At 42.0% G+C, this 13,497-nt stretch overlaps 1 protein-coding gene across 1 annotated transcript in view; it reads right to left on the reverse strand.

Moving 5' to 3' along the window:
- The window catches only part of COL4A4 (collagen type IV alpha 4 chain), a 124,213-nt gene that overhangs the window by 47,254 nt on the left and 63,462 nt on the right, over positions 1–13,497 (reverse strand). Inside the window, exons 21-28 of the mRNA XM_046019313.1 lie at positions 12,376–12,465; positions 11,274–11,437; positions 6,744–6,816; positions 5,622–5,728; positions 3,779–3,962; positions 2,324–2,392; positions 1,015–1,122; positions 327–545 (exon numbers count right to left, since the gene is read on the reverse strand). Coding sequence (XP_045875269.1) covers positions 327–545; positions 1,015–1,122; positions 2,324–2,392; positions 3,779–3,962; positions 5,622–5,728; positions 6,744–6,816; positions 11,274–11,437; positions 12,376–12,465 — 1,014 coding nt within the window. The remainder of the gene's footprint in view (positions 1–326; positions 546–1,014; positions 1,123–2,323; positions 2,393–3,778; positions 3,963–5,621; positions 5,729–6,743; positions 6,817–11,273; positions 11,438–12,375; positions 12,466–13,497) is intronic.

Raw genomic sequence — 13,497 nt, forward strand, 5'->3', positions numbered from 1 at the left:
CCCAGTGCCTGTTCCTAGGGCGTTTACAGGGCTCACATGTTCTCCTGAGTCTGAAGCAGGCAGACGTCCAGTAGCTGCTGAATCAAACTGAATGGATGATCCACAGTGAGCTGCCCCGAATTGGAAAACAACCCATAAGATGTAAAGGCAATACTGTGGATACAGGTTCCTTGAAATATGACCACTGCTCATTTATGATGGAAGATGCTTAGGGGGAAAATTCTGAATTCTAGATTTCTAAGGCTACATAGTCTAAATAGTCTTCAGTGACCTGTTCCAGAGCTGAGCCAGCTTTATGGACCACAGGGACAGCACAGCCCTCATACCTTCAAAGCCTGGATGTCCTGGATCACCTCTGTGACCTTTTGACCCTGGCACTCCTGAAAGACCTCTCTTTCCTGGAGCACCTGGTTGGCCATAGGCAGTGTCTCCCATGACTCCTTTCTGACCACTTGCTCCACGAGAACCAGGGAAGCCTGGGGGCCCAAGAAGGGAGGACCCCTTTTCACCTCCAAAACCCGGATCGCCCATGTCACCACGAAAACCTATTGAAAAAAATTGTTTAAATTGCTGGATGTACAAATTTAGAACTTTGACAAATATGTATTTTTTTTTAAATACAGGAGCATTAACTAAATTAAGAGTAACTTAATAAGCAACGTTGCTTTGCCATCTTTTGCAGGAAAATACATTGTGATTTTGTATTTCCTAGAAGCCAGTGGTGTTTCTCTCATTGCTTTCACTCACTGGCAGTGTGTCTGGACTGAGCAGTTTCTACCAAATAGTAGACCACTGAGAGCCTGGAACTCATGCTTCAGGTGGAAGGAGCCCTGAGAATTTATAAAAATTACCAGAATCCAAAAGTTACCAAAACATAGCAAAGAGCTATGTTTAATGTTTAATGTTTAAAAAAAAAAATCCCCCGTTATGTAGGGATCCCTGGGCTGTATGCTTACTACAGTCATTGAGTTTCAGAAATACAGACACATTCTTAAATGAAAAATGCTTATTCACCAGGTGGACCCGGTATTTCTGATATTCCTGGCTTGCCACGCCGACCTTTTTGCCCATCGAAACACCTCAACCCCGGAGTGCCCCGAAGACCTGGAAATCCCTTTGGTCCTAAATAATAACAACAAAACACAGGCTCAATAAAATGCAAGTCAAGTGAGAACGAAAATCAGGTGATCTACAAAGAATCTGTGCTGTCTTTTTCACAGTATTTCTACTTTATATAAGTAGATGTCACCTTGCCTGGTTTACATCATCATTTTAGGAATTGTGTGCTCCAAACAAGTGTTTCAAAGAGAGTACTTTTGTTAATGTGTTTTCTCCAAAGCCATACTGTAAAGGATTCTCCCTAAAAGCCTTTGAGACATGTACCACCACTCTGACGAATCTTTTGTTGCCTTCCCATGGTCTGTCTCAACACAAATATTTGAGCATAGCCCCTCCTTATAGGAGCAAAGAGATGGCAGCCAGCATGTGGTCTGCCGAGAAACCATCGGGGTACAGGCCAAAATCTACTTCCCTAGCCCTTACTATATTGCCCTCCAAGGAAGTATTGGCAAGAAGCACCTGCAAAAGGAATCGAGGTTTTTTTTTTTTTTCAAACATTCTTTGATCTCCAACTGGAAGTTCTCTCAGCTTAAATAACTTTAAAGGAGGTACAACTGGAAGCTTTGGAAGCTTAAAATCTGTGTGTTCACATCCCTTGAGGCTTGCAAAGCACAACAGGGTAAAACTTAACAATCACTAAGTACATTATCAGTTTTCCTCCTGGGCATAGGAAAAGAAAAGAGGTACAGATTTTTTTTTTTTTTATTTTTTTTTTTATTTATTTATTTGACAGAGAGAGATCACAAGTAGATAGAGAGGCAGGCAGAGAGAGAGAGAGAGAGGGAAGCAGGCTCCCTGCTGAGCAGAGAGCCCCATGCGGGACTCGATCCCAAGACCCTGAGATCATGACCTGAGCCGAAGGCAGGGCTTAACCCACTGAGCCACCCAGGCGCCCCAAGAGGTACAGTTTTAAAATACTCGAAAGGGCAGATATTTCTACTGAAATGTGATCAAATCGAGGTAAATTTTGTTGCATAGAGATTAAACAAATAAAACAAAAATACCCTACCCAGAGCCCAAACCAGTAGACTTGAGCCCCAGTGTGTCTTACCACAGAGGCTGTTTTCGCAGAGTCCCTCAAAACCTGACGATTATTTTTAAACTATTCTCACTAGTCACCAGATGATTAACTATGGGTCCATCTGTCTTACCAGTTCCTTTACTCTGGGGAATGTGTAAAACAGCCATTTCTCATTGATCCTACCTGGAGGTCCATCAACTCCTGGGGGACCCGGCCTCCCAGGGTAGGTGATGTTACAAGAAATTGTATCACCTGGAATGAAAAAACAAACAAAATGGCATTCACGCAGCTGACAGCCCCATGTAAAGTGAGCCTCAATGATAAATCAGTCAGGATAATTCTTCTTAGAGTATATGTGGATTGTAAGGGGAAAGAAGACAAGTATCCTTAGAGCATCTGAACTACTTTTATTTTGAATTTCTAAAAGGCGGGTCCTGAAATCTGAGCTTCAACTGTCAGACAGCTATGAATGTCAAGGGAATAAGAAAAATCCCAAGAAGTATCAGTTTTAATAACCCAAAAAAATATATGTATTGACAGGCCCAATGACAACAAGGACGATGGAATCAGAAGACCTGAGAAATCATGATGTGGGAGCAGCACTGAGCAGTGAGCTTGGAGGACTGGACTCCTGGTTCGGGTGTGGGAGTCCTGTGTAGATGAGCACCCTCGGTGAGATATTAATGCCAGTTGCCATTTCCTGAGGGCCTACCATGGATCTGGGCCTTCACATGTATAGTCTCTTGGTTTTGTTAATGACTCTGCACTGTGGTCACTCCCATCCCCCCATTTTACCTGGTGAAGACAGGAAGACACCAAAGCGTTTGCCTTGGTTCCCTCCCTTTGAAATCGAATGTTTCTCTTTCATAATGTAATGAATGCATGATAATGTACCATTCCATGTGCTCTTAAATCAGAAATGTATCAACTGAATAAAAATAATGTTAGATTTTGAAGGATCCAGAACCATAATCTTAAATCTTATTGAGGACCAAATTATTGCCTGTGTTGTCAAAGCGAGAACAATGATACTATCTAACACTTCACAATTAATAATGTAGCCTGAGGAATATGTACATATTACAAAGGAAAAAAATCTCAAATAAACCTTTCTCCAGACTTTTCAAAAGTTTTCAGTTCTAATACCGCAAGTCACTTTACTGTTTTAAATTCAGATAACTGTCAAATATATTTGAAATCCATTCCTGTCTTTTCCTTCCTAGAATGCTTACACATGGGTTTTCCAGGACAATGATGTATTTTTTAAATGAAACACTAGTGTTTTTTATTAATATACCCTGCACTGTCTCAAAAGAGAGTAAACAAATAGATATTTTGAATATGTATGTAAATTTAATACCAATTGCATGAGTTGGTACTGAGAAATGAATGAAAGGCAATTTTGGTCTGCCAGACAAATACAGCAACAAAGACATTTTAGTATTTTAAGAATTTGTTTTAAATATTGATTGTGCTGTAATGCTTTTGTTAGACAACATTCAAAGTTTGAACAGCAGCTAGAAGAAATATTATTTAGTGATTCTAGCCATAGCTATAATGACTTTTCCCAGAAGAGAGGATCACTTTGACTTCGACTATTTCCCTTGCCATTCTGTAACACATAACATTCAAAATTACCTTTCTGACCCTTCAAGCCTTCAAGGCCCCTCTCACCGGGGCGGCCTGGAGCTCCTGGTGGCCCTCTCTCTCCTGGTGGGCCGGGAAATCCCAGACCTGGTTGTCCTCTAGGTCCTGCTCTGCCCGGGGGACCTGGGGGTCCAGGAAACCCTTTATCACCTGGGAGTGCATCTTCATGATCCCCCTGGGAATGTTTGCATCATGAGTCAGTTAGCAACTTTGCTAGTCCATGCGTTCAAAGCAGTCATTGTCATAAGCTACAGAAGCACATAGAAAAACCTCATAATTCCAGGAGACTCAATAGCAATTGTAATTTTAAACGATTAAATCAGCTTCTTGTTCAGAGATAACATAAATATTTACAAACACTTATATGCTATGGGGGAGGGGAGATTAAACCTCAATTACAGAAAGCCATGTGTGTGTTATGTGTTAAATACATTTGAGAAATTTTATGTGGGAACAACTCTCTGATATCAAAACAAGAATACAGAGAAACATGTAGTTAGAGGGAGGTTGAAGGCTTATGAACTGAACTAGTAAGTTCTTATGTATTTGAAATTGTGGTCCTATATTCTGAGGAGAAGGCACAGGGATAGACTCCACTGTCCTTCACATCGGCACGCAAAGGGCTGACATACACTTTCTGCTCCTGCTTAAGAATTTGACCTTTGGTTAACTGTCTAGTTTTGTTCCTCGGGCAACTTCATAAAAACAGGATGTCCAGTATATCACAAGGCAGCATTGCTGATGGTAAAATCAATCCCCAGCTGCCAAATTTGCATCCAGTCTGGAAAACTAGAAAGATCTTTGTGGAACCCTTGTTGGGGCTTCCTTGAATGACGGTTCCTGGAACCGGCAAGTTCCCCATGGGGTCCCCGCAAAATGTGCTCCTATGGAGAAGGAGCCTCTCCAGTCGTGGCTGCCTCCATATCTGCCTCCAAGCTCATCTCATTCACGCCAATGGAATGAACAGTGTCCAGAACTCTCACATACAAGGAAGGCCTGACGCTCTCAATGGCAGGCAGCATGTCTGGCGGAAATAGCACATGCGTTGGCATAAGGCAGACTCGGGTTTTCACTCCTGTTTTGCCCACCTGATAGGTAGGTGACGTGGAATAACATACCCTTAGCCTCCATTTCCGATGGTAAAATCTGAAAGCAAATTGCTCTTCAGAAGACTGACGATACACATGAAACACCTAGCTCGGCTCCTGTGACATTGCCCCAAGATGTTTTTTTAGTCCCTAAGCATTGGATCATGTCTCAGAGACTTTTCTTATGGCCTCTGTTACCTACACATGGTTTTCACCCAAAATGTGCTTGAAAAATGCAGAAATATTTGTCAGTGGGATTTCCCTTCAGCCAATATGTCAAAATGCGGGGGGATTTGCACTAGTTGACCCTCTCTTGCTTGCCACTTCCCCTCATGTGTCTCTTCACCTGGGGACAGAACCAAAGGTCATTATCAAGACCTGTGTTCTATCCTCCACCCTCCAGAGTTTACTGAACAGGCATGAGGTCACTGGGGGCTTTGTAGATGCGAGGGCCCCAGAAACAGATGCACACCATGAGAACGATGCAAAGACAAAAGACAGGACAGGAAGTCTTCCCATGACTAAACCGCCACTTGGGATTTCAGACCATCTGCTCTTTAGACCATCTGATTCAGACCATACCTTTAACAAAAATCAACTTTTTGTGGCAGTCATAGAAGGCAACTCTGATTTACAGCCCATTGACACTTGACTACATTATAGTTTTAAATTGAGAAGGGGGAAACAGATGCTTCGTGTCCATATAAGGAAATGAAATTCAATAGCCAGAGAAGAATTATACATACTGGAGGGCCTGGATCCCCCCTTTTTCCAGGAAGTCCATCCCCACCGTGTTGTCCCTGTTGTCCTGGAAATCCTGGGAGCCCATCAGGACCTCTTTCTCCTTTCTGCCCTGGGAACAAAAGCGAAAAGTCATTCAAACCCTTCTCAGCAGTAGGTGAAGTAGAAGGAAACACAGGACAAGCATAAAAATAATGGCCTTGCCTCTGTGTGGGCTGGTAGAGACTCCTCGGCGTATCTCAGTTGACTGACTAAAGTCACATGAGGACAACCATGCAAAAGGAAGAGAGGAGAGTGACAGCTGCCAAACCCACTGACCCTCTTACTTGGAAATTCCAGCTCCTTTCTTCATTCTGCCAGCGAGGCTGCATGTGGAGGCACCAACCACAAGAGCATCTGCCCCTGCCTGCACAGCACTGAACGTTGTGCCCCATCCCCTGGCAAGGGTGAATGGGGGAGCAGTCTATGGTGATGTGCTACCCCTAGGCTAGTCTAGTTCTTCCTGATTATTTTATTTTATTTTATTTTATTTTTGTAAACTAGAGCTGAGAAGGTAGAGCTCTACTTCTTTTTGTGAGAACTTGGAGATTCTGGCCAGAAGGGCAGTAGACCCACAGCCTAGGAAGCTAGTCTTGAGAAGAAATGCAGTTGGTACAATGAAAGATTCAAGATGTAGGAAGAATCTCCTGGATCCAGCCATCCCAGTGCAAGCCCTACTGCTAATACTTCAAATTTTGTTTAGGTGAGTCAATAAATTACTTTTTTTCTCTAAAACAACTTCAGGCTGGGTTATCTGTCATGACCAAAACAGCCTTGATTAATACAGGATGCTATAATGCACTGGATAAACAGTAGGCAAGTCAAAGGTGGTCTTTTGTCAAACCCAGAGTCACAATAATGAGGACTCAAATATGTTTTTTTTTTAATGTTTTCAAATAAGGGATAGGGGATTTGAGGCTCAACATTATCACAAGAAATGTGAGGGCAAGGAATATTTTTTAAACAATCTCAACAGCCCTGTATCTTGTCATAGAATTGATCTGTGGTCAGAAGGGAAATGAATGCAAGAGGATGGTTCCCATTCCATTCATAAAATGGCAGGGAGCTATGTGATTGACGAGGCTCACCTTTCACTCTTGATACAACCGCGTCGCCCTTTTCTCCTTTGCTGCCAGGTGGCCCTGAAACACCATGTCTTCCCTTGGTGAAAAATAAGAGGAACAAATCATTTTAATTTTGATGGGTCAAAAGACAGTCATGTACATCTAATCTCTCTCTTGTTTCTTTCTAAATAACCTGTTCTAGATTCTGGTTTTGTACTCTCAGTATCATTCTCTTTCTTGCCTTCCAAGGTGGGTCCTACCTTATAAGGGCTCTTGACCTGCATTTAAAAGCTTGTGGAATCTGGATAAGTTCTGTACCAGATTCAACAGAAATGTGTATCAATATCAATGTCCTGGTTTGGGCAGTATACTAAGGTTATGTATGCTATCATGGGGAAGCTGGATGAAGGGTCCACAGGAACTTTCTTTCTCTGCATGATGTTGCAACCTCCTTGAGTCATAAAATAAAACTTATCTCAAAATAAAAACTCATAACAAAAATTTTTAACTATCTTGGGCATTTTAAGGTAGAATGAAGAGGAAGGGGGTGGGTCGGTTAATCACAAGAGCTGCCACTAAAACTGAAGGCAGAGGCTTAGGGACAAGTGTGTGATATTGAGAGAAGTTGATGAGCAAGAGGGGGGAAAACAAGAACCCTCATAATAGCTGATATATTTCCTCCATATATCAAGTAAACAACTAATTTTGGCCAATGGGCTCATCACCTTTTGACCTCAACATTGCTCTGAAACTCAACTATTGGGTCATGGTTTTATGTGTTATGTTATCATAGAACATTAATCTGTGTCAAAAATCTGGAGACCTACCACCAGTATTAAATTGGCCAAGCACCATAGTAAATACAGCTACAGGAACACCATACAGAGCTTAAGGTTACTTATCCTGTGATCTTGGAAAATCAGGAAACATAGACAAGAATTTAGAAGGAGGCGAAAATGACTGAGCAAACCCTTCTTCTCTCACACAGATGCCTTGTCTTATTCTCATGCAATCTAACAACGTGTTCATGCAGGCTTAATTACCTTCTCAACTGGCACTTTATAAGAAGTTGGCTATTAAGGGAAGAAGGTGCCAATAGAGATGAGCATAATGGCAGTATTAAGCAGTAAGGAAGAAGAAGCCAAAACTATATGCACCAGGCTTAAAAACACAAATGGCAAAAATGTGTGGAGCCATCTAATGTAGAGAAAAAACTTTTCCACAAACCCATTCCAAACCTCCAGGAGCATCACTATAGTACTACTTCCTGTGTAACAATGTTTATCAGACACGAGAAAAGTGGGTGGAACAAGTTTCTGAATAGAAATAGCTAGATTAGACAGGAAAGGAACTTTAGAAATTATAAAGTGCTAATATGAGTTGAATGTTGCTTACTTCTTACTTTTCCTGTATATGCTAAGTTATAAGTAACAAATGGACAGGGCCAAAGTATACGAGGCAAAGTACTCAGTCCACATTAAAACAATAACATCTTTCTGATAGATAAACTATCAATGCATAAAACCATTCATTGAGCATGTGAACCAGTTCCACTCCAGAAGGACAATGCTAGTGGAATACTTAATAAATAAGACCTTGGTCCCCTTGCAGTGCAAGCAGTTTCTTACTCAGCACATTGGAGACTTAGAATATACAATCAATTACTCTAATGCTCTGAAGATATAGAATTTTAAGCACTAGATCCAGATTACAGACTTAGTTGAGCCAGAAAAAACAAAATGATAGCCAGCACTCATTTTGGATTTCACTAAAGAGATATTTACCGAGAATCTAAAATGCCAGGCATTACTTGGAGTATCAAGGACACAACAGTTAACAGCAGACCATCTTGCCTTCATGGTGCTTAGATTCTTAGTGAAACAAATGTTGAATTTAAGAGATTTTTGGGCCAAAGTTTCCCAGCAGCTTTGGGATCAAGAGCTACTTGCCACTGTTCTAAGATCTGAGATCACTAAATACATGTGTTAATACAACCACAAAATCTCAGCAGCAACAAAAGAATCACTCTCTTCCAGGCATGTACTAGTTATTTAAAACATGGTCTAGATTAGGGACTTCAGCCGCAGAGGCCTGGAGGGACTGTGCCTACCACGGGAAGCAGATGGATGGACCAAGTAGGGACATGAGCACCCCATCCTGCTCCCACAGGCATGGCCATCTCTCAGCTCCTGGCAACTGTAGGAATGTACCAACCCTGTGTTAATGAACTTCCAGTTTCTCAAGGGCAGCCATAATTCTTATCAGTAATATAAAAACAAACACCATGAAGACAAAACCAACATGCCAGGAGGTCAGATTTGGCACATGTCACTTGTGACCTTTGGTTTGCTCTGCAGCTCACTGGGGCAGTGACCCTCTTTGTTCTCTGGTGTATATACCTTAGAGCCCTCAAAATATACTGTTTAATTGAATCCTTAACAATAAACCTGTAAGACAGGTGGTCATTGTATCCATTTTATAAATGAGGCCCTAAAGCTCAGTAAGACTATAGAGCTCACCAATGTCATTGTTGGGATGTGAAGGTGGGTCCATGTACCCCTAAGCCCCCGTGCTTTGCACTACAGCATCTTGGTGGGAAACCCCCATCCTCGGACTATGAGGATAAACACAAGTTTTGGTCTAACCACAGAAAAAAATTGCAAAGAACCTAAACCTACTTTTCTTTTTTCTACTCTACTACCCATCTGTGGCTGCTGAGGCCAGGGACAGCTGGTGAGAGAGGACAGGTCTGGGAGGTGAGAGCACCCACAATTATCTGTGGCTCCTCTGTGCTCTTTCCTTCTGTCCATTCTTCTCCCTCCACCACTTTTCTTTTCATAATGCCCCATGGTTATGACCTATGGACCTAGCACCTAACTATGACCACCCTGTGATGAATTTAATGCAGAGAACTCATATGGATGGAATCAGACACGGAAAAATGACATCAGAAACAGAACCTGCCCAAAGAGGCAAACCCTAGACCAACTGAATTACAGAGCTCAGTCAGAGCAATGCTGGACGAACTAGTCATTCCACTCAAAGATGTTAGCCCTGAGGAGCAACTCCAGAGGAAGTCACAAAAATATTTTAGAGCCAGTATAACCTTCATTAAGAAGATTAAGTATCAACGTAAAAATGACTATGCAAAAATGTTGAATTTAAAAAGCCAGCTGTGAAAGGCAGAGTACTTAACAGCTGCAGCCATGTCCATTCAACACACATGCATTACGGAATTAACTTCTTGCTGAGTAGACTTTACCAGCGTGCTTTGCAAGGGGTGGTACAGGGACAGCCTAATTGTCACCCTCACTTGAGGGTCTCAGACTGGAGCCTTATTTTCATGGTGTTTCCCGGGGAAAATGGAAAAGAGCACATTGGGGCTGGTTGATAGGCCCCCAGGTCACCCCAGCATGAAGGCTCTTCAATAAAGACAGGATGGGTGGGCTGTGTCTAGCCTCTAGAGGAGTGCCTTATAGGGCAGCGACTTTGTTCTGAAGAGCCAAGTAGCTGAAAGTTTGTTCCTCAAGTCAAGTCACTTGTAATGGTCATCTGATGTGAACCATTTCAAAATAGATCCATCTACTCTGGCTCGAACTATCATGTAGACCCTGACAAAGCCAATGTTTGTATCTCGAGCTTGGACCTCTCATGTGAATCCCTTACTTGAATATCCTCTTACTACCAACTCAACTCCTTTCCTTGTCTAACAGGTGCCTCAAATTTAGGATGTTGCCAATAATGCTACTTCCTTTCCCTGTTCCACACCTATGCCTCACACTGTCCTCCTCATTTGGGTTTCAGCCTTTACTTTTCTTCTAATATCCCATGCCCAGCCTAATAGCCCATCTATTAGCACTGTCCTCAGACATCTAGAGAATCTGACCACTTCTCATCATACTCAGCACCAACACATTAATCCATCTACCTTCACATTTCACCAAGATTACTGTATTCATCACCCAGCTCATCTGCCTACTTCATCCCCTGTCCCCTGTGATCTGTTCTTACTAAAGCTATCAGAGTGAACCATATGAAGCTAATGGTAGATTTTGTCTCTCTTTTTTTAAAACTTTCCACTGGCTATCCCATGTCATCCAGAGTAAAAACTCAAATCCAACCTATGTACCAAACCCCATGTTCTGCAGCCTCTCCTAATCTCTAGCCACTTCCTTGACTTCATCTCCTCTAGCTTTGGCCCTCAAGTCACACTAGATGGTGATGGCCTTTATCATCATCAGCCATATGCACTCATCTGTTACATACTCTGTGTTCAACCCAACTCCTGGAGTCCCCAGGAGGGCAGAAACTGCGTTCTGCTCCTTCCTGTATTCCCAGCACCTAGAACAGTACCTAGAACATAGTAGGTGCTCAATAAATATTAGTTTGATGCATGAATGAATGAATGTAGTTCAGTCTGGGGTCATTAATATATGTATAGGTTCAAGACATAAAATATATATCACACTATACATCAGAAAGAGGTACAGTTGAATTTTATCTCTATCTAGTCTCTTTCAACTAGAAAAATTGTTACTGGTAAGAGCTACTCACTGGTGGTCCTGGAGATCCTTCTGCACCAGGAGGGCCTGGGTGACCTTTCTCTCCAAGCCACCCAGGGAGCCCCAAGTCTCCCTTACTACCCTGCCTCCCAGGAAGTCCCGGAGGGCCTGGTGGGCCCATGGGACCAGGCTCACAGGCACAGAGCCCCGCGTCTCCTAGACAGAGGATAAAAGGCAGCTTTGTCATATTTCCTGCATAAAATCCCCAAAAGCTTTTACTTAATAAAACCAATAATGAAAATAAAAACAAGAGGGTCTGATAATGTGTGACATGGGGGCATGGGGCACTGTGCTGGGGTGGCTAGGCATGGTCTGTGTGGGGCAGATATGTCATTTCTAGACAGAAGGGGTGTTTGGAGTCTTAAGAAACCCACCCTGACAAATTCTAAGGGAAAAGTTGGTATCCAATTCTACTAAAGAAACTTTAAAAACAAGTGATCTTATTTTTTAAAGTGTGAAAGTCTTTTATTTAGTTCCTACTGAAGAAACAGAAAAGAAAAATGGGTTGGAGCATAAAATCTAAACAAATAAACAAAATAATATGTGAAAAGGATTACTGACTGTATTGTGTATTACAACTGATTATTTACAGTGCATTTCCTAATCATTGGCATTTTTGGTCTAAAAGAAATGCCTTTAGGATTGTTGAATCCAGCTATGTTTATGGTCTCATACTCACCTATCCCAGATGGTAAAAACAACAACAAAAACATGAAACAACTTTTGGGGTGAAGAAACATGAAGCCAGAGGCATTTTGTGAGTCTGGGAAATATGGACCCACAGGAAGAAAGGGAAATAAAGGATCCAGACTATCCTACCTCTCCTTTTTTAAGGAATAAAAAGGATTTCATGAAAAAAAAGTCTTCACTCTGGGGCAGCAGGGGAAGTGTGTCCCTTAGACTCTGAGATAGAAAGACTTGACTTCTGGTAAGTTCTAATCACCTCATAAGCTCATAATGAAGAGGAGGGCTCACAGGGGTAAATAAGGCATATAACACATTGAAGTGAAATGTCCCATTGCCCACTTCATAAATGCCCCCAGTTCCCCTCACACTGTTGTCTTCTGGAAATCTGACCCTTGATGCATACTTGCCTTTTTCTCCTTTTGAGCCTCTTCTTCCTGGAGGACCCATTTTGCCTTTTATTCCTTGTGGTCCAGGGTGCCCAACAGTACAATATATAACTTTACAGGGGGAAAGGGGAGGCAAGAGAATCACACAGTTTCCGTGAATGTCTTCTACAGAACAAGTAGAAGTGTCTCTTGCTCTCTGTCTTCCCCTCAAGCCCACTTTTCTTCCATGCCTTTCCCCTGATTCTTTCTTTCTGACAGAAGAAGATATATATACAAATCAACCATGCAAATGTCCCAGTGTGTTGCTGCTACCATAGTCACCGATAAAGCCTTCCTATTCTCAACCCCAACTTAGTGGGTTGCAGAGCAAGGCAATGGACAATAAAACAAACAAACAAAATAACTGTATTGCAAGGATCTTTTCCCCCTCCAATTATGAATAATTACCAAATTAAAGAAAACATGACACATAGCTCATAAAAGCATAAATCCAGAGACATCTGATTAAAGGTGACATGAAACACAAACAATAAATTCCTTATTCTTCCCAAGTCCCAGTAAAATAGCAAACAGTCCAGGGATATGATAAAAATGTGTAAGCCTGCAGGACAAAAAAAAAAAAAAAAAAAAAAAGGTGGGGGGAAACAACAGCAAAAAAAAAAAGTGAGAGAACCTAACAGACCTTGAAAATCTGAGTTCTAAGCAGACTGTGCGGAAAGGCAACAAAAAGCACAGTCTACAAGAGAAATCTCTCCCAGACTTCAGGAATTTTGTTTTTGTTTTTGTTTTTAAGAGAGAAAAAGAGAGCTTGTGCATGGGAGCAGAGGAGGGAGGAGCGGAGAGAAAGGGAGAGAGGGAATCTTCATCAGGACTCACACTCAGCACAGAACCTGGTATGGGGCTCAATTTCACAACCCTGAGATCATGACCCGAGCTGAAATCATGAGTTGGATGTTTAACTGTCTGAGCCACCCAGGAGCCCCAGAAATTAGTACCTTGAAGTGGAATAACAATAATGCCTCGATCAGAATGACTGGTTAAAGAAACAGTTCAATCCTAAGATCTCCTTCCCAAAAATTACAGCAGTAACTACGACCCTTCAGAACTAGACAATGTAGCAAGAAGAAAACTTTCAAATAAACT

The sequence above is a fragment of the Meles meles genome, chromosome 9, assembly GCF_922984935.1.
Source record: "Meles meles chromosome 9, mMelMel3.1 paternal haplotype, whole genome shotgun sequence".
NCBI lineage: Eukaryota > Metazoa > Chordata > Mammalia > Carnivora > Mustelidae > Meles > Meles meles.